This window comes from Vitis riparia, chromosome 14 (genome assembly GCF_004353265.1).
Source record: "Vitis riparia cultivar Riparia Gloire de Montpellier isolate 1030 chromosome 14, EGFV_Vit.rip_1.0, whole genome shotgun sequence".
Taxonomy (NCBI): domain Eukaryota; kingdom Viridiplantae; phylum Streptophyta; class Magnoliopsida; order Vitales; family Vitaceae; genus Vitis; species Vitis riparia.
The window spans coordinates 29,050,586-29,072,285 of NC_048444.1; the positions used below are offsets into that span (position 1 = coordinate 29,050,586).

General features: G+C 34.4%; 2 protein-coding genes across 2 annotated transcripts; both read left to right on the top strand.

The window, feature by feature from the left end:
• Nucleotides 1-4,654: 4,654 nt before the first annotated feature.
• Nucleotides 4,655-15,830, top strand: LOC117930720 (importin subunit alpha-4-like). Its single transcript, XM_034851378.1, has 10 exons — nucleotides 4,655-4,947; nucleotides 6,393-6,489; nucleotides 6,578-6,669; nucleotides 6,776-6,907; nucleotides 7,038-7,223; nucleotides 7,381-7,544; nucleotides 7,710-7,788; nucleotides 12,705-12,833; nucleotides 14,161-14,288; nucleotides 15,191-15,830. Exons 1-10 carry the CDS (start codon nucleotides 4,726-4,728, stop codon nucleotides 15,567-15,569), a joined length of 1,608 nt encoding a protein of 535 aa, XP_034707269.1. The 5' UTR covers nucleotides 4,655-4,725; the 3' UTR covers nucleotides 15,570-15,830.
• Nucleotides 15,831-16,437: 607 nt separating this feature from the next.
• Nucleotides 16,438-21,576, top strand: LOC117930717 (rhodanese-like domain-containing protein 6). Its single transcript, XM_034851375.1, has 9 exons — nucleotides 16,438-16,669; nucleotides 17,024-17,185; nucleotides 17,384-17,489; nucleotides 17,826-18,024; nucleotides 18,925-19,006; nucleotides 19,324-19,406; nucleotides 19,821-19,953; nucleotides 20,141-20,309; nucleotides 20,405-21,576. The coding sequence occupies exons 1-9, from the start codon at nucleotides 16,508-16,510 to the stop codon at nucleotides 21,148-21,150; spliced, it is 1,842 nt and encodes a 613-aa protein (XP_034707266.1). The 5' UTR covers nucleotides 16,438-16,507; the 3' UTR covers nucleotides 21,151-21,576.
• The last annotated feature ends 124 nt before the right edge of the window (nucleotides 21,577-21,700 follow it).

Consider the following 21,700-nt stretch of genomic DNA (forward strand, 5'->3'; position numbering starts at 1 on the left):
ATTTTGAAAACTTGGAAACGTTTTTATCTTGTCTTTTGTATTTTTAAATATTTTTTAAGAATAACATTTTTTTTATGCAATGTTTTATTTTTAATCATTCTTCATATTTAAATACTTGATTAAAACAGACATATAAAAATAAGTGAAAATAATAATAAAAAACTAAAATATATTTTATAAAAATATCTTATTTTATGTTTTTAAGAATAAAAATTATTTTCTTTTTGTTATTATCAAATGTATTTTCCTGTTTCTTTATTTTGAAGATCATAAAATTATTCTAAAAAATAGTTATGAAGTATAACCTTAATCACCTTTTCTTCTCCTTTCAAATATTTGTTAGCATGAAAATGCCTTCTATCAACATCTTATTGTAAAATTTTTTTATAAAAAATATCAATTATGTTATCATGATTTTTACGCATTTTTATCAAATTCCTCGATAACAAAATATCATTAAATAAAAAAATTGTATTTAATGCATTCTTATAAGAAACCATTTAATAAAGAAAATGTATGTATCTAATGCACTCTCTAAGTACTAAGATTAAGTAAATAAAACCAATATATATATCTTGTACAGTCTTAAGTCTTGTTTGGTAACTACTTTTTAAAATATTTAAAAAAAAAAAAATCTAAAGCAGCCAAATCATTAAAGAAAAAAATTGTATTTAATGCATTCTTATAAGAAACCATATAATAAAGAAAATGTATGTATCTAATGCACTATCTAAGTATTAAGATTAAGCAAATAAAACCAATATGTATATCTTGTACAGTCTTAAGTCTTGTTTGGTAACCATTTTTTAAAATATTTAAAAAATAAAAATCTAAAGCAGCCAAAGGAAAATTTTGTTTAGATTTTTTTTATTGGTTTTTACTTGTTTATTTAGGATTGTTTCAAAAAATAATTATATAAATATGAAAAATGATTAAAAATATAACACTATATATAAAAATTATTTTTAAAATATATTTTAAAACATGTTAAAATTTGAAATGTTAAAAACATTTCAAAATTTCAAACAAATTTTTATTTTACAAAATATAATAGAACGGTATTCAAAAGATATTCTCAAAAATTGTTTTTAAAAAATACTTTGCAAACATAGTTTTAAGGATTGAGCAATCACATCCATATACTTACATCAACATTATCATAATTAAGTTGAGGTGTTTTTATAGTTTAACATTTGAAAATCCCTATACTATTGGGTGGATAATATATCCAACTATACGTAAAGATAGATAAAAGTATGGAAAAATGAAAACTAAGATACGAATAAAATAAGACATAACTACGTAAAAATCACTATATATATAAAGATTTTAATGCAAAGAAATGAAACGTAAATGCACCAACGGACCTAGCATATGTCCAAAGGGGGAAGTATCCCCCTGAAAAACTAAATTCTCATTAAGTTAAAAGGGGGAAAAAAAAAAACTTAACAACTAAACCAAATTTACTTTTTTGACGTTATATTTCCCTTCGAAACATTTTTTTTTTATTTCCCCTTGGACCCCACATTTCTAGCTCTGATATACACCGAGGGTTTTTTTTTTTTTTTTTTTTTTTTTTTTTTTTTTTACTTTTGCAGTAATTTTAAAAAATAATTATTAAAAAATGATAGTTGGGAAAATATTGATAGATCTACGGTAGTTTTGACCACGTGGAAGGTATTTTTTGAAGAGATATCTTTCACAATTTTTAAAATCATGAAAGAAATGAATTTAAACTAAAGGTGTCTATTGAAGAGAGACTTTCTACAATTTTTGAAAATTGGATTTATATTAAAGATGTCTCTTGAAAAGACACTTTTCACGTGGCAAAAAATCCAATGTGCATTAAAGTTGTCTCTTCAAGAAACATCTTTTATAATTTAACAAATTTGAATATCTCGTGATTTTAAAGCTAAAAATGTCTTTTGAAAAGACACTTTCCACAATTTCACAAAATCCAATATGTATTAAAAATTGTGGAAATGATTTTAAAGCTAAAGATGTCTCTCTTCAATATAAATTCGAAATTTTCTACTATGTATGAAAATTGTGGAAATTGTCTTTTAAAGATACACTTTCAATATAAACTCAATTTTTTTTTAATTATGGAAGGACCACAATTTTTTAAAAATTAGGTTTATACTGAAAGTATTTCTTCAAAAGTTCCATATAATTTTCACACACAGTGAAAATTTTTGAATTTATGTTGAAGAGAGACATCTTTAGCTTTAAAATCATTTCCATAATTTTTAATACATATTGGATTTTGTAAAGTTGTGAAAAGTGTCTTTTCAAGATACACCTTTAGTATAAAATCAATTTTTTTTTGAATTGTAGAAGATGTCTCTTGAAAAAACACCTTTAGTATATATTGAAATTTGTGAAATTGTGAAAAGTGTTTATTCAAGTGACACCTTTTATATAAATTAAAATTTTTAAGAATTGTAAAAGGTGTCTCTTCAAGAGACATTTTTAGTTTTAAAATCATGAGACATTCAAATTTGTCAAATTGTAGAAGGTGTTTCTTGAAGAGACACCTTTAATGCATATTAGATTTTTTGCCACAGGGAAAGTGTATTTTCAAGAGACACCTTTAATATAAATCCAATTTTCTGGAATGGTAAAAGGTGTTTATTCAAGAGACACCTTTAACTTAAATTCAATTCTTTCATGATTTTGAAAATTGTGGAAGATGTCTCTTCAAAAGACGCCTTCCACGTAGTCAAAACTGTCATAGATCTATCAATATTTTCCAAACTATCATTTTTTAATAATTATTTTTTAAAATTGCTGTAAAAGTTAAAAAAGCCCAAGAATGAGGAGAGGAACAAATTGTAGAGTAGAGAATATGCCAATCTGTCTGTCTATGGAGTAAAAGACATTGGCAAAGGCAACTATGACGCAGACCACCCAACCATCTTTAGAATCATCCACATCATGGGCCTGCCATCCTTGCTGAAAGACCATCTTAGGTAAAGACCTAATACTCAAGTCAAGGAAGATACTAATTATCAAAGGATTGCCCCATGCTGCATCATTTTATGGAAACCTTTAACAAGATCAGTCTAATTAGTACAACAACCTAAAGGAGTAAAGCCCAAGATGGTCAATGCTTAAAGTCAAAGAACCAAGCCAATTTTTACTCTTACTTTGTGATATATTCACATACAAAATAAAACATTAAAGTAAAATTGTAATTAATTAATTAATTTTAATCATCCATTGAACATTTTCGCAATCGATATTTATGATTTCAATTATCAAAATTTCCACATTTTAGTATATTTTGATCATGACCTACAAGAAAGACAAAAGCAACCTTCATAAAAGAACTCCAAAATAATGGTAAGTACAAAAGAAGACTAAGGACCATATATTATGAATTTAGTCTCAATTTCATTAATGACCAAATTAAATCTTTAGTTGGGAAAGCTTCGTAAAAGCAAGGGTGAGGTGGCCCTTGAAAAAAAATAAAAAACAGCCCATACTTTATGACAAGAGTACCTAACCAAATTTCTATATTTATTTATTTATTTTTAAAATTTTTTATTACACCTTATCCTTATCAATTAAGAATTGATTTGAAAGTGATTTTATAAAGCGTTTTTCATCTTTATAACACTTAAAAAATGTACTAAAATTACTACTTAAAATTACTACTAAATGCATTATTTACAGAGTTTTTATTCAAAACATTTTTAATAAAAACGTTTCATATGGAAGAATCACTAATAAGATGTTTTTCTAACATAAAATTATAAGTGATATTTTAATATTGCAAATAATTTTTTAGAGTGATTAAATTTCTTGAATAATTCAACTTAAAATTTTGAATAATCTATTGCCAAAAAAAAAAAACAAAAATCCCTTTTTATGTGGCAAATTTTCCTCCATCCTCCTACTATTTTCTAGAGAACCAAATTAAAGGCGATTAAGAATTTTGGTGACCCGCATGATTTGTTGTTCCACTTGCAGGTTGCCTCAACCCCCACTCAACCATTTGGCTTCACTAAATATGTATATATACACCCAAAAACAAAACCCAAAACTCCAATTTTCCTTTCCTTTTCTTATCATCTGTTTTCTTGCATTTTCCATGCAATCAACCAAATGGATGGTGAGATCAGAAACATTTGATAATTTTAAAGGGAAAAAGGAAGTCAAGAAAACCCAGAAGTCCAAATTCTCTCTTTTTTTCTTCTTCTCTTTTTCTTACCATTTCTAGGCAACCAAACAATAATTAAAAACCCACATGCTTATTTTTTTTAATTTAAACAAGAAAAACATTTCTAAAAAATTATTTTAAATTTTAAAATAAAAATGGCAAAAAGACAACAACCCTCCAATTTAAAAATAGATGTAGTATAATAAATTTATTGCCAAATTTTTTATTTGATTTTATAAATTAATTACAAAAATAGGAAAATGTATAGTTTTTCAAAATTCTTTTATGGAAATTAGTTGTGAAGATTCAAGAAAACGGTAAAATATTGTGCATTTCAAAATTTAAATAATGTAAAAATTTTAAAATAAAATTAATTTTTATTTTCATTTTCATTTTTTTTAAAACCAAATAGTAAAAAGACAGAATCACCCTTCCCAAACTCACAATTTTTATATTCTCCACTCACGCACAGTGGCTCTCATTCTCTTCGATCCCACTTCTCCTCTCTCCCACCTCTCCTTCTCTCTCCGCGACATTTCGTCGAACACAGAGAGGCATCAATGTCGCTGCGGCCCGGTTCTCGCACAGATGTGCGCAAGAAATCATACAAGACCGGCGTGGACGCCGAGGAGGCTCGCCGGAGAAGAGAGGACAATCTGGTGGAGATCAGGAAGAACAAGCGCGAGGACAATCTCCTTAAGAAGAGGAGGGAGGGGCTTATTCTTCAGTCCCAGCAGTTCTCTTCTGATGCCTCTCAAACCACTGCCGTAGTTGAAAAAAGGGTAATGGGTTTTCTTTATTTTTTCTTTATATTTTTTTGTTGGTGAATTTGCTGGTTTTTTTTTTTTTTGATCTTTGGCTGGTGGGTTTTACGGGGCTTTTGGGATTTGTTAGTTTGGATTGGTGGGTGAATGTGGTGATTAGGGAGGGAATGTTGGGTTGATTGGTGACTGGGAAAAGTTGAATCTTTTCACTCAGATTGGTGTTTCTATTGAAAAAGGTACCCATTTGAAGCCCATGTCGATGTTTGATGATCTCGAGTTGGTTCGGTTTTTCAGGCTTTCTTATGTTTTATGTTTGATTGCATAGAAAGTTGTAGGAGTAGGGAAGCAAATTTTTAGCCTTTCATTATTTTGGACCCGGGCAAGCTTAAATCTCGACTCAAAAGATGCTTCTTGGACCTTATTGCTATTGGAAAATAATTGTTACTCGTTTTGCTATTTGTTTTGATCTTTGATCCGTGGGTTTTCGTGGGCTTTTTCTGTATGCGCAGAGAAAATTTAGGAAATGAATTTAGATTTCGATGTTTGGGACCTGTGGAAATTTGATTCTCCACCAATGGAGCCTGGTACATCTATTTGGTTAGTTTAAATGAGTAATTTCATCTATTGGAAACCGATAATATTTGTGAGAATTGGAGAGAAGGGTATCCTATCAATTGTATGATTCTTCTCAAACCCAAAATGGACGTGATTGATGGTTTGTTCACTGATCTGTAATTGATGGTTTCTGTACTTAATTTTCTTTTCTATTCTTTACTTTGTATGGACATGCTTAGTTGCAGAGTGTTAAGTAGAAAAGAAAGGGAAGTTTTAGAATTTTGATGTTTGGGGCCTGGGAAAACTTGCTTCTCCATCCACTGAGTGGAGTGTGATACAAACGGAAAGATCCTAATGGTCGAAAGGCTCAAAAATATATCCTTAGTGTAATTATTATCAAATAGGGAGATGAATTATAGTAGTAAGATGTGTGAAGAAAATGATGCATTCTTTTCTTGCTAATGGTGGCAAATGCATTGGTTTTTTGTGGGCAAGTAGTTGTTTGCCAGTGCTTAGATGTCTGTAAGAGCATTAATAGAATTAATAAATTTTAAAAATCCAATAAAAGAATTATAAATTGTAGAGAAAGAAGGAGAACTTTTAAGAGAATTTATTAATCAAGATTATAAAATGCAGTAAAAAAAGGCATTATCAGTTGTAAATTTTGGTTGAAAGATATGGATTGTAGGCCGACAAAAAAGGAAAGAGGACAAACAACAAACTAAAAATGCTTTACAATTGCAAAAAGCAGTACAGGTTAGTAGTAGAGCAAACATGAGTGCTATAATGACTCAGTTCTTGTGATAAATGTAGTCTTTAAACTTGTATTTTTGTTTTCACTTGGTGCCTTTGACTTGAAAATTAACGGTTTCAATGTTTACTTCTTTATCCTTGGTCTCATCTAACAGTTGGAAAGTATTACTTTGATGGTTCAAGGAGTATGGTCTGATGATCCTGCTTCACAACTGGAAGCAACCACTCAATTCAGAAAGCTACTATCTATTGGTATGGGTGCAGTTCTTTTGCGATAAATTTATTTGACAGGAAACATGCACGTTTATATTGTTGACTTTCAGTTTATATTATTTTGTAGAGCGCAGCCCTCCAATTGATGAGGTGATCAAAGCAGGTGTTGTTCCCCGATTTGTGGAGTTCCTCGGAAGGCATGATTTGCCCCAGTTGCAAGTAGGAGTTGTTTAAAGTCTTTCTTTTCCTTTTCAACTGAAGCAATCAGTATGAAGTTATCAATCTAGAACCTGCTTGATTTGCATGTTTCTCTTTTTTGGTGCAGTTTGAGGCGGCATGGGCATTGACAAATGTTGCTTCTGGGACATCGGAACACACTCGAGTTGTCATTGAACATGGTGCTGTCCCCATGTTTGTGCAACTTCTTAGCTCTGCCAGCGATGACGTGCGAGAGCAGGTCAGCTCTTGTATCCTTAATAAACCATTTTTTATTTTGTTGCTTCAGAGCAAGAAAACTCTCTGAATACTATAATAGTCCAGGTCTTATCTAATAATGTTTAATGCTCACTTTCCCATCTTGTAAACAGGCAGTGTGGGCTTTGGGTAACGTTGCTGGTGATTCTCCAAGTTGTAGGGATCTTGTTCTTGGTCATGGTGCCCTTATGCCATTATTATCTCAGTTAAATGAACACTCAAAACTATCTATGTTGAGGAATGCTACATGGACTTTATCTAACTTCTGTCGTGGCAAGCCACCAACACCATTTGAACAGGTGGGCAGTCATGTGCACATTTATGTTGTGCTAGAGTAAGCTTGAAGATGTGGAATAATAGGATTTTAAACATTGCTCACCTCCCATTCCGGATCTCAGATATGCAAAGAAGTTAATTAGTTAGTTGTAATTGGTTTTCGGTATTGACTTCTGTCAGGTGAAGCCTGCATTACCAGTTCTTCGGCAACTCATCCACTTAAATGATGAAGAAGTTCTAACAGATGCTTGCTGGGCTCTATCCTATCTTTCTGATGGCCCCAATGATAAAATTCAGGCCGTGCTCGAAGCAGGTGTTTGTCCACGACTTGTCGAGCTTCTATTGTAAGTTTTAATGTCCTCAATGAACTTTCCAGTTTTGCCAATGACCTCCTTTTAATTTATATATATATATATATATTTTTTTTGTTTTAGCGGGATTTTGTTTGCTTTTTTTCCTTAAGGGATCTGTAAGATTGTGGCTGCTAACTAAAACTTCTTTTTTTCAAGGCATCCATCTCCAACAGTTCTTATACCTGCTCTTCGAACAGTGGGAAACATTGTTACGGGTGATGATGCTCAGACTCAGGTATTTTTATCATCCACATTTACACTAGATTTTTGTCGTGTCATTTGAATGCATGTCTGTCATTATGTTATCAAAGGTGTGCCTAGTTGTAAGGCAACATGACACGGTTGCCAGTGCGCCTCGTCTGGAGCTGGTGTGGCTACTGCACCAAGGTGTGCATCTCCCAGTGAGGCACTTCAGCACTTCTGGTTCATTTTGAATTTTTTATTTTCTTGCCCTGGGCCAGAATAACATCGCTTTGCTGTCCATTATTTATTTATTTTGGTGACATCATTTTGCCCATGCTTTATAAAAGCAATCCAGCTGTGCAAGGATTCTCCATTTTGCTGTTTATTTACTTTAGAAAAATATATGCAAACAGTGACTCCTTTTGCCCATGCTGTTTACAAGCAACCCACCTACAGTCTTCTCTTCTTCTCCACTATCTCCCACGCACTCTAGGACAAAACTGAAATGCCAAAAGAGCCACTACACAGCTTCCAGGATTTTTATGATTTTGTCTTTTACTTAATGTTTTTTTTGGGGGGTAATTTTCATTTTTTTTTATCAAAATTGATTGGCATGTTAAATAAATCTTCCACATTTTTTTTTCGAAATGATTTTTTAAAACTATTTTAAAGAAGACAAAAGATTTTTTTTTTTCCTTTTTTTTTTAATAAAAAGATTGTGTTTTTTTAACTGATTTTTGAAGAAGAATATAGGTGATCTTAGAACATGACTATTAAAATTTTTGTTTAAACTGATTTATAAATTTAGTGAGAGTTGATTTATGAGCACATTTGTTAGTGTATGAGTAAATGATAAATATTAGCGTGTTTAAATGAACAATATTTTATAAAATTGCACATACACCTTAAGGGCGCATCTTACTTTGATCAGTACATGCCTTGGGTTGCACTAGGCCTGGGCTCCAGCCTCCAGGGGACCTTTGTACCTTAGTGCACCTTGCATCTCTTAGAACTCAGGGTTGTTAATTTTATTTGCATAAGTATTAGTACCAATATCAAATATTAAATTGTTGTTAAAAAGTATTGATGATAATCACTAAAAATGTTCCTATATTATTATTATTATTATTTTTAATTTTAGTCAATAAAAGGAAGGAAAACAAAGGATTGTAGCAGATAACAGTTTGGATGATAATCAAAAGGGCTCATATATATATTTTTTTTGAATAAGAAAAAGGACTCATTTTTGTTCTTCAACTTATCCTTTTGTCTAAACGAAATTTCTTTTTTAGAAGAGGTCAACATGTAGACAGTGGGATCTCCAAGTTTAGGGGAAGAGCTAATCTGAGTGGGAGACAAAATGCGTTTGGAGAGAATGAAATTATTTTTCTAGGAGGTCTCAAATAGAGGATTTAGAGACCAAGACTTTTTGGAGAAATCTTTCATGTTAACCCCTTAGAGTTGAGCCTATATAGAAGAATTTTTTTTTTCCCTTAATGAGGGCTAATGAGACAATATGTAGCCAAGTGAAAGTAACGTGGTAAGAGTGACATGATTGACATGGTGCTGGTTTGGAACTCCATTTATTTCAATCCAACTAAAACAGGTTCACTAAAATTTGGGTTGTTCATGCTAGTCTACTATGTGAGCTTCCAACTCCAATCACCAAACTAAGACACTAAAACCATATCATTTAATGGTGGAGCAAGCTGAGCGCATCGCCATGAAGCCAAAACTTGAGCTCCTCAAACCCTATTCTTGAATGAGGTAGATGTGAAGCTTTTAGACATGTGTTACTTGGCACCTTTGAGGAAAATGTAAAAGATGCCCTTGGGACAATCTTGATTTGCTTGGGGAACTCGCCCTAGAGGGTTGTGGAGATAGTTCGTGGAGGCACTTTCTTAATTTTTTTTTGGGATTCTAAGGAAAGAGTCTCTCCTCTTTCGACTAAGGAGGTAGAGACTAAAAGGGTGGCTTTGAAAAGAGTACATAAAGTTGGCTTTAATGGAAGAAACATTATGAGATAGAAATCTAGAGAAATTTGGTTAAAAGATGAAGATAAGAATGTTAAATTTTTCCACAAAATGGCTAATGTGCGTAGTAGGATAAACTTGTTGACTAAAGTGAGAGTTAAGGATACTAGCTTGTTCGAGGAGAGTGAGATTAAGGATCGGGTGTGCAGAGCTTTCCACTCTCTTCTCTTTGAGTCAAGAGATTGGAGACTGAGCATTAGGGATTAAATTATGAGGTTTTGGGGAGTGAAAGTTCTAGGAGATTGTAGGAGCCTTTTTTTAAGGAGGAGGTTTTTGAAGTTCTCTACAGTCTAGGTGGGGACAAGGCTCCAAGGTCAAACGATTTTACTATGGCATTTTGCAGTTGTGTTGGGACATCGTTAAGTTTGAGGTCATGGGTGTTTTGAGAGAGTTTTTCACTCAAGGCACTTCTAAGAAGCTTAAACACTAGTTTCTTGGTATTGGTCCCTTAAAAAAAAGTGGTGCAGAAGATTTGAAAGACTTCAAACCCACTACAAGCTCTTAGCTAAAGTGTTGACGAACAAACTTAAAAATATGGTGGGAAAGGTGGGTTCTAATTATCAACATGCTTTTGTAGAAGGCATATATATATTTGGATGCCATTCTTATTGCTAATGGAGCCATTGACTCAAGATTAAAGAGCAATAATTTGGGGGGTTATTTTAAAGATGAACACTGAGAATTCCTATGATCATGTTAACTGAGACTTCTTAATTGCGGTCTTGAAATGGGGCTTGGAAAAAAGTGGACTAGTTAGATAAAATGGTGTATTTCCTTGGCAAGCTTTTCCGCTGTCTAGTTTTTTTTAGAGTTCTAAGGGACCAAGGCAAGGCGATCCCCTCTCTTCTTGTCTTTTCATCTTGGCAATGGAGGTACTTAGTTAGATGTTGGCTAGAGCCAAGGAGGCTCCTAGTCAGGGGCTTTTAAAGTGGTAAAAGAAGCGGGGAGGGGATGGATGTGTCTCACATTTTGTTTGTTGATGACACTATGATTTTTTATGAAGCCAATCATGATCAACTGAGATATTTGAGTTGGGTTTTTATGTGGTTTGAGACAATATCTGGCTTAAAATTAATTTGGATAAGAGTGAGGTAATTCCTATTGGGATGTAGCTAATGTGGAGGAATCAACCTCAATGTTGAAGTGTAGAATAGGGGAGTTGCCCTCTACCTATTTGGGTCTCCCTTTGGGAGCCTCGTAATACCTTTTTGTTGGGGTGTGGGGGGGTTTTACCCTAATCAAAAGCACTTTGTCAAGCCTTCCAATTTATTTCATATCCTTTTTGTCATTCTGAGAAAGGTTAATTCAAGGCTCACAATCTTTGAACTTTAAATAAGGTTTTGCTTGGTAATTGGAATTAGAAATTTGTTACTAAAAGAGAGTTCTTATGGAAACAAATCATAATAGAGAAGTTCGAAGAAGGGGAAGGGGGAGTAGTGTTTGAGAAGGGCGAGAGGAGGATATGGAGTGGAGGTGTGGAAAGCCATAAAAACAAGTGGGAGGGTATAAAAAGCAAGTCTAGCTTTTCAATTAGGAAAAAGAGGAGGATTAAATTCTGGAAAGACTTATGGTGTGAAGATTTACCCTTGGAAGAAACCTTCCCAAACTATTCTCTTTTGCTTCTAACAAAGATGGATATGGGTAGAGGAAGTGTGGGAGCAGGTTAGGGAAGGGGGTGGTTGGAGCTCCCGCTTTTCAAGGTTGTCTAATGGTTAGGAGTTTGAGGAAGTGAAGATTCTCTTCCAGAAATGGCAATCATTCTCAATTAATAGGGAAGAGGAGGACAAACTGAGATGGAATGAATCCAAGAGTGGCATCTTTTTTGTCAAATCCCTCTTTCCATCCTTGACTAGGGAAGATTGAGAGCCTTCCCAAGAAGTGTGGTGTGGATCATATGGGCACCATCAAGGGTTGCTTTCTTTGCTTGGAAACGACTTGGGGCAAAATTCTAACTCTTGATCAACTCAAAAGAAGTGGTTGAAATTTGATGAATAGGTGTTTTTTGTGCAGAGGTGAGGAGTAAAAGTCAAATACCTTGCTTCTCCATTGTTCCAAAGCAAGTATTTTGTGACAATTGATACTTTCTATCTTTGTAGTAGTTTAGGTGATGCTTTCTTCAGTTAGAAGGAACCTTTTGGGTTAACATGACTCTTTCATGGGGTAGAAATGAAAAAAATTTCTTCCATTGCTTGGTGAGAGGAATTTGTTCTAAAAGATATAGCTGAAAAGAAAATTTGAAAAACTCAAATATCCTATAACTTGATTCAAAACTGTAATTCAATGAAGCAACAATGCTAAATCATTTTCTCAAAATTAAAACCTTATTCAGAAATTAAGAAAATTTTGCTGGGTTCTAAGTGAAATTCAAAAAGTTTCTATGAGTAAAATTAGAAAATCATAAACCTATCACTTTATGTCGTGTCCCATTTTGAGGCCCTTTGTAAGACTTGTTTCTGAACATTAGTAGCTCAAAACATATTCTTAGCTGGACAGAAAGCACTAGAGATCCTCTCGACAACTCTATTATCAGAAATAGGCAATGGTGTTAAAATATCCTAAGTAACCTTTTGATCAGTAATATTTTGTTCACTAATTCACATGATTTTGATTGATACCAAAGGGTGTATTGGTGCAAAAGATGTGCAAAAAATCTAATGGTTTTAAGCAATAATTCACAGCCAGAACCTAAAAAAATGATGTAATACCTCTTTTCTGGCTTAGGTTACTTGGGCAGTATATATTGAGTTAGAAAATGACTGATTTCTCTAAGTATGAATGGGAAGGGAAACACTAATACTAACAAAGACATTATTTGAGAATAATGCTAAGATATTTTGTTCGCCTCTCTCTCACTCTTATATGTCGTTTATTTGTGCATGTATGCAAGGTTGTTCTTTCCTCTTAGTGACAAAATAATCTATCATTTTTGTTTCAGTTTGTAATTGACAACCAAGTGCTCCCTTGTCTCTATCAACTTCTTACGCAAAATCACAAAAAAAGCATCAAGAAAGAAGCCTGTTGGACAATCTCAAATATCACTGCTGGGAACAAAGGTCAAATACAGGTATAGGTTTCTTTGTAGACTATGTTTTGGATGAAAATTGTGAAGTTTCAAACCCTATATATATTTTTTTTTGATAAGTAAGCACAAATTGGTGAAACCCTATATAGTTTCAAACCCCATATATGTTGCCTACTGCTCAGCTGAAATACTGGAATCATTTCTTTTTGGTTTCATCCCTGGTTGCTTCAACCATCACTATTGTGAAAAGATAACTTACAGTTTATTATATTGGTGGAATGAATAGTTGTTGAGAATGAACTTTGTTTATTCATTTAGAGATGCTTGTTTTCTTGATAAGAATTCTTTTGTTTTGAACTGAAATAGTTTCTTATGGAATGTTTGTGTTACTACTGTTGCCTCATTAACAACTGAAAATTAAACCCCTTTGGAGTTTGTGTAAACTTGTTTTGTTGTTACATTGGTAAACTTTTTCGAAGTAATTTCAGTATTTCTGCTAATATAGTCTAAAACTATTCTTCAGTATCTCAGAGAAAGTTCCAGCATCTGTTATTCCTTTAGGGAAGCCCATGCATCACTGTTGCTGTTTTTGTGTGAAGGCACTCTTGTATTATATCCATTCTCTGGCAAGGATTGCCATAGGCTCCTTTTGTTGCTGATAGAACTTTCTGCTATCAAAAGCTATAATGTGAATTGATTGCAAATATCAACTGCTATAGCGGTGTGTATGCTTCTCTTTATGATGATTGGTGGAAACAACTTCTCTTTGATCTTGTGGAAGGTATCTAAAATAATGAAAGACTTGGGAAAACAAGAATACTGGTAGAGAAGAAATTTAGGTCCCAATTACAACAATCTAGATTCTGGATTCTATTGACGATATCGTGATAGCCAATTTAGAAATAGTTTTTCTACTATGAAATGACTTGCAAGAGAGAAATACTAGGATCTTTGAGGAGAAGTGGAGAACGGAAGAGATGTTGGGGGAACTAGTTCACTTCTACTACTTCCTCCTTGTGGGCCTCTTGTACTGTTAAAGGCATTCCACTCAATGTTATTCAACTCAGTTGGCCTTCGGTTTGTAATTCAATGAGGGTGGATAACAATGAGAGGAGTTGAGTCTAGTTTTGAGGAGATGTTACCTTTGTGTATCCTTAAGCGGTCTATACCTTTATATACAGTTCTCCTTGTATAGTCTATATTTTGTGGGGAGGACCACTCATCCTTCTCTTATATATTTTTCATTATCAATATATATCTTTTGTTTCTGATATAAAAAAAAAAATAAAAAAAATTCAAACCTAGTCCCAGGGAACTTTACTTAGTGCAATTGTTTTAATTATTTTCTTCTACATCTCTGTGAACACAGGCTGTTATTGAGGCTAATATCATCCTCCCTCTTGTAAACCTACTTCAACATGCGGAGTTTGACATAAAAAAGGAGGCTGCTTGGGGTATCTCAAATGCCACGTCTGGAGGCTCTCATGAGCAGATTCAGTATGTTCTCTTCATTCTCTTTGCTGTATAACCTTTTTCATTCTCTATTTTGGTTATATATAACTGAATCTAGTGATGCATGGACCATCAGATCCATGTCCTGTTATTCTTTCCCTTTGCCCCATTTTCTTTCTTTCACTTTCCCCAGTTGCCATTTTATAAATATTTACATGTGGATAAATCATATAATTATAAATAGCAACTCCAAAACTTCTGATCATAATGGTCGACTGCTGGGCTGTCCTCAACTCTTTGGAACAATGGCAAACATCATGATGTTAATTTTTGTTTATGAGAACCGCAGTTTATCTTAATAAGTTCTGAGAAGAGCTAAATTTTTTGGGTCCTGCTTGAATAAGTAAAAAATTTTCCTGTTTCTTTCATCATATTAGAAGAATGCTGTTTTTTAGGAGTTCATTGATAGCTAGACGGGTTCTTGATTTCTCTGCCTCTACTGTTTTTCCCCCCCCCTTTTTTTTTGCCCTATATGTTGGGTGCAACTTGATTACCTCCTATGCATGTGGGTTTGCCCCATTTGTTGTTTTGTTTATATGTGTACCCATGCCATGAATTATATAGTGCCTATCAAAAAGAAGAGCCCATATGTTGAATTCACGCTATATTTTGCAAAACAATGCATCCAACCAAGTGCAGTATCATTTTACAAATATGGGAATGGCCATTTGGGATGTATCTTCTTGTTCAGTGATTCAGTCATCCATTTTTTGTTATTTCCATGTCTAAGCTGAATTAAGACCAAAATGTTTCTAGCCTATAAGAATGCACTATTCTTTTGCCTATAAGCTTCATTACCTTGAGCTTCTCTATATGCATTTTTTCAGTATACAATGCCCTTTGCCACTCTAAATGAGATAACTGGTATTGTATATATGTTCTTGCAGGTTTTTAGTGAGCCAAGGTTGCATAAAGCCCCTGTGCGATCTTCTAATGTGTCCAGACCCAAGGATTGTGACAGTATGCCTCGAGGGCCTTGAGAACATTCTGAAGGTGGGTGAGGCTGACAAAGAATCAGGAAAGAATGGTGGAATCAATCTTTACGCACAAATGATTGATGAATGTGATGGCTTGGATAAGATTGAGCTGCTGCAGACCCACGACAACAATGAGATATATGAGAAGTCTGTAAAGCTTTTGGAGAGATACTGGGCAGAGGAAGACGAGGAAGTCCAGAATGTCCAGGATGGGGATGGAAATCAACAGGGATTCGGTTTTGGAAGTAGCCAGCCCAACCTTCCTCCAGGTGGCTTTAAATTTGGTTGAAGCCGGGTTTCTGAGTCTCAATTTTCTAGTCTTTGTAGGCTTCTTCTTCTTCTTCACTTTTCTGGTTGAAATGAAAAGAATTTGTAGACGTGCTTCAGATTTTCCTCATTGCCAAGGGTCAGGGTTTTTGGTCTGGCACATAGGCTTAATTTGTCTACGAATTTATTAGAAGCAAAAAGGTTTTCAACTTGTGGTTTTTATCTTTATATGTACTTCTATATTTTCATGATAAAAAGAAATTGTTCTTGTGATTGGCTTTTATCTTGGATTACTACTTACCTTTGTAGACTCAAGTTGAACTTCATCAACTGAGAATTAGCCTTTTACTTTCCTGCATGATTCCTAGTGTGAGAAGAAAATGTCATGTGTCATGTAGGTATGCCGTTAACGGCATGGATTTGGAATTTTGGGTAAAACACTAAGGTCATGTTTGGATGGGCTTCTGAGAGTATAAAAACCTATTTTAAGCTTAATAAGAGCTTTTTTTTTTTTTTTGTTTAAAGAGTTTACGACTTAAAAATATAAGCTTTATTTTAACTTATATAATAAATTCTTCAATTTGTAATATAAATTTTTTGAAAATATTCGTGTTTTGATTTTATGAAAATATCAATATTGATGAAAATTTTAGTTTGAATAAAAGATTTTGGAAAATAATAAAAGAGGTATATATTATATTAATTTTTTTTTTATAAAAAATATATTTATATGACATCTGTGGAAGAAAATAGTTAAAATATTGTAGCGATATTTCTATAAAATATTCAAAATTACAGAAATAAAATAAATACATTATTAATTAGGGGGCAAAACGGTCAATTGACTTGCTTCCATGGGCTGAACCGTTTGGAATGGAAGCGTAGAGAATCTGAGAAGACTCACCAGATTAGGGTTTTTAGTTTTTACGGTTTTGTTGATTGCAGAGGAAGCTCTCAGCAATGGCGGATAACGACCGACCGGATCAATACGGTGTCGTTTTATACTACAAGTACACTCCTATTCCTGACGTCGACCAACTCTTCTCCTTCTACGATTCTAACTGCAACTCACTCGGCCTTCTCGGCCGAGTCCGACTCGCTCCCGATGGCGTCAACGTCACCGTATTCTCTTATTTTCCCTCACTTTCCCTCACTTGCCCTCACTTTCCCTCCGTTTCTGCTTGGTTTCTGGGAAAATGGAACGAAAGGAAATGTAGCGTTAAGATTTTGAGTCTGCATGAACAATTTGACTCAACATGGCCAAATGGTCGTGTTGATGTATGCGTCAAAGTCACTCGAGGGTTAAAATTTCATTCATTTTATCTTCCACTTCACGAGAAAACTGGGAAAGAAAAAGAGCAAAATTTTGGTCTTTTGTGTTTTAGATTCATTTCTTTTCCTGTGTTTTCTCAGCAATCAAACAGAGGCTTCAGTTGTTTGATTCATTTTACGCTTTTGTGCTTTTTGTTTGATTAGATTGGTGGGAAGCTATCTTTATTGGAGAAACACATTGCTGCAGTGAAGTCAAATAGCTTATTCGAAGGGACCGACTTCAAGCTTGCGTCTTGCCACCACCCACTAAATGACCAAGTTGCAAAAGAATGTGGATTCACTTCTCTCTCAATTCGAGTTGTCAAGGTTCTCATCATTACCCTTTATAAGATAGTGGTGTTAGTTGAAGAGCAGTTAGCTTGTAGTGACATTGTTCGCTATCACAGGATGTTATGAGTATAATCCAGTGTTCTAGATGTTCTTCATTTCATCTGTTTTGAAAATTTGAACATGGGGTGTGTCTCATCTTAATAATTGATGATAAACATTTTATCGGGTATTCAGGAATTGGTTACCTTTAGCCCTCATCCTTTGTTGAAATCGCCAGAAATTTCAAATGCCGGAACGCATCTTTCTGCGGTTGAGTTCCATTCTGTTCTTCAAAGTGCTGGTAAGTAATTATTTTCTCTTTCCGAGTATCTATTTTACTTATCATAAGCTTTGAGTCACTCTTTGGTAATCATGGTTAAGTGTCATTTTGGTTAGCATTTTTTATTACTTGATATGACTATTTGAAAACGAAGTTGGCATTTACTTCAGCATATAAAATCAAACAAGGCTTTAGACTGCTAATCAAACAGTGCCTAAAAAGATTTTAGCTTTATGTTTGGGTGTGTGTATATATATGTTTAATGTTTTTATGTAGGAAATGATTGGAATTTTTTTTGGATAGGAAATTATTAGAAATCACAATTGTGAGTATGCTAATTCTGGATATGTTTCCCAGGACCACTGTTGGAGAAAGAGAATCCAAGTAACCATAAAAAACTTGTTCTGTTGGATGCAAGGAATTTGTATGAGACAAGAATTGGCAAGTTTAAAACTCCAAACGTGGAAACTTTGGATCCAGGAATCAGGCAGTATAGTGATTTGCCCTCCTGGATAGATGATAACTCTGAGCGATTCCGTGGGAATCGTGTCCTCATGTAAGTGCCAATGTGGACTGTAATATCCCATAAAGAAATCTTTTCCTTTACCCAATCTTGTTTAACATGCATGCTAGAGAGGCAATCCATTTTTGTCTCCAGCTATTTTGTGGGCAAAGCTGAGAAACATTCTCCCTTGATCTCTCTCTCCCATCCCTAGCCAAAGGTTGCATATGTTTTTCTGTTTCTAATTTCTTATGGATGAAAAATTATGATTAGCCTTTGAGACTTGGCTCAAGTGGTATCGGGTTCAGGTGGGTTTGTGGAAGATTCCAGGCTCAAGTACCAATGGGGGCAAAAAAAACTACAAAAAAAAAGGGATGAAAAATCATGATTAATGCTTGTGAACTATTTGTTGTTCAGTATTTTGAGGTACTGCACACCCTCAACTGTCTAGTTATCCTCTATGGATAGTAGAAATCTTGTTTTACTTCTTTTTAGCTCTAAATTGTTAGGCTTGCTGATGTTTGGTTATATTTAAGTGACGAGCCCATATGTTTTTGAGTGGATAATTTAGTTTATCCAAAGAGTCAAATGGTTGTTTGTAAGTACGAGGAGGCTTAAATAATGTGGATAGCGTGTATTCTATATTTTGACATCACTGTAGTACAAGAATATCAGGGATCCACTTCTATCCATTGCTCATTGCGTAAATGAAAAATTACTTATCAATAAGCCTTGCTCTTAACTAAAATTAGCATAATCTCCCCTCCGTGCTTCATGTGTCTCTTCAAAGAAAACATTCTTCCTCTCCGCACTTCTGTCGCTCATCCCTTTTGTCTCTATAATTTTGTAGTGCTCAGTAGCTGAAGCTTGATCCTTGATTAAATTGAAAAACTCTCAAAATTTTCAACTCATGCTTTGTTTCATCTCATAATCTTCAAATATTGGTCCATACAGGTATTGTACCGGAGGAATAAGGTGTGAGATGGCGTCAGCCTATATTAGGTCAAAAGGAGCTGGCTTTGAAAATGTATTTCAGGTGAGCTCCTGTGTGAAAAAATGGCCTGTTTGTAGTTTGAGTTGTAAGTGACTGCTTTCAGTGGACTTCTTTAATTTTGTTCCCAACCCACTGAAATGTAAGTAGACTTTCTAACTCCAGTAAACAGTAAGTGTGTTTGTTTATTATGCTGTCACAATTTTGAAAACAAGAATCGGCTATCAGTATGATTAAATACGATATATTACTTTCTGAAATTGTCTTCTCCTTTTCCTCGAGATATGACAAGGAATTTGGGATAATGCTTGGTGATGTGAATGTTGATGATGACATTTCTTGTAATCTGGATTTCATTGCAGTTATTTGGTGGAATTCAACGTTATTTGGAACAATTTCCAGATGGAGGTTTCTTCAAAGGAAAGAATTTTGTTTTTGATCACCGGTATAGTCTCTTTGTCCTTCAAAACCTCTCTTCATCTTAACCTTATTGGTTTATGGAACTCTGTTTGAATGTTCATGTCATGCTCATCAAGTTTACTTCAATCTTCATCAGCCCATCCCCATTCCTTCTAATTTCACAAAGGGTCTCTTCCTAACAAAAAAAAGGTTGCCAGTATTGAACCAGCATTTCTGAAATAAGTAATTAACAATGATTCATTTGGCCCTCCATTAGACAAAAACTCACTAAAACAAGCTAGTTTAGATCTATGGGAACCTTAATTATAATATTACAACTTGAAATAAAAAATTTAAAAAGAAAAAGAAAAAAAGATATGTTTATGTTTGTACCTCTATTCTAGACCCAAAACTATTAAGATTTGGTAGTAATTCCTATCTTTTCATAATGTGGCTGTAGAATTTCAGTTGGCAGCTCAGATGCAAATATTATGGGTGCCTGTCTTCTCTGTGGCTCGTCATTTGATGATTACTCTTCACGCTGCCGATGCAACCACTGTCGGATGCTTGTTTTAGTTTGTGATAGTTGTCAGGTATGTGATGATAGTGATATTTTCATTCATTGCATACACAATCACATTGGCAATTTTAGATCTAGACCTGTCTAATTGTGCCTTATATTCCATTTTTAATTCTAATCCCACTTGTTTTAAGTTACAGTTTTAGTTTCCCTTTTGTGATAAAATTATGCTTCTTAATTATGTAATTGTGGCCCAGCAGAAGAAGGATGCTTTATATGTCTGTGAGCTATGCCAGAAACATGGTAAGGGTTACGGGTCAATTCCATTGATTGAAAATGACGAGTCACAAGTAATAACTCAACCCATCAAGCTCAAAACTGTTCCCTCTGATGATACCACACTCTCACCTCAAGTCCATTCGAGACATGGTAAGGTCTGTAATCTGTCATAATCCTCATATACTGTAGTACTAAATAATGTTAAGTCAAAAGTCAATTTTTGTTTGATAAACACTATGACACAGGTTCCAACCCTTCCAGAAAACTCAGAATCTTGTGCTTGCACGGGTTTCGGCAGAATGCCTCTGGTTTTAAAGGAAGAACTGCATCATTAGTGAAGAAACTCAAAAGCATTGCTGAGCTTGTTTTTGTCGATGCACCCCATGAGTTGCCTTTCATCTACCAACCTTGTTTACAAGAGCCAGATTCCAAAGATTTGTCATCTTTATCACAACAAAGCCCACCCCCAGCTAATTGCAGGAAAAAGTTTGCGTGGTTAGTGTCACCTGATTTCAGCGGAGCAAGTGAATCCAATTGGAAAAAGGCAGATGGTCAGTTCGATCCTCTCCAGTACCAGCAGCAAACGGATGGGTTTGATGTATCACTAGCTTATTTGAAGACGGTATTTTCTCAGGCAGGACCATTTGATGGGATAATGGGATTTTCTCAAGGAGCAGCAATGGCTGCTGCAGTCTCTGCAAGAAGAGGAAGACCAGGTGGTGAAATGGATTTCAGATTTGTGATTTTGTGCTCTGGGTTTACTCTTAACTTACCAGATTCTGTAGGGGGTTCAATCAACTGCCCTTCGCTCCATATTTTTGGGAATGAGCAGGGGAATGACAGGCAGATAGCCAACCAAGCCAGCAGGGACCTTGCTGCATCATTCGAAGAGGGCTGCTCTGTGATCATTGAACACGACTCTGGCCACATGATTCCAACTCGGTCTCCTTACATCGATGAAATCAGAGATTTTCTTCATCGGTTTCTCTGATAATCCCATTTCAGAATTCCAGTATTGTTCTTCATCTTTGAATCTCAAGGCTCAAGCCTCTGAGATTCACCACCCCAATGCTTTCCATGAGACTACTACAACCTCTAGATTTTCGGCTCACATTCTTTGCTGCCTGATGCCATGAATCACCGTTGTCTTGGTCTTGGCTCTGCAGTACAGTTGTTCTCCAGTTTGTCTTCCAAAACAGAACAAAATTTTGAAATATTTGGAGATCAATCTCTCATGAGGCCTTGTAAAAGTATTTATTTCTGGAATTATACTCTGCTTTTTTTTTTTCCAACAACAACCTCTGTTTCTCTAAGCCTTTCTTAAACCTCTTGCTATGTAGGAGGAGATAAGGGCATCTTTAACGATATCTTTGAAGGTTGTTCTCAAAAATTACCTTTGGAGACAGGTTCTTAGAAACAATTTTATGTTCTTTTTCATAATCACGTTTCCAAACAAAAATTGTGTTCCAAAAAACAAGGGTATATTGGGTAATATTTTCAAAAAACAGGTCTCAATTATGTATTTTTTAAAGTGTTATTTA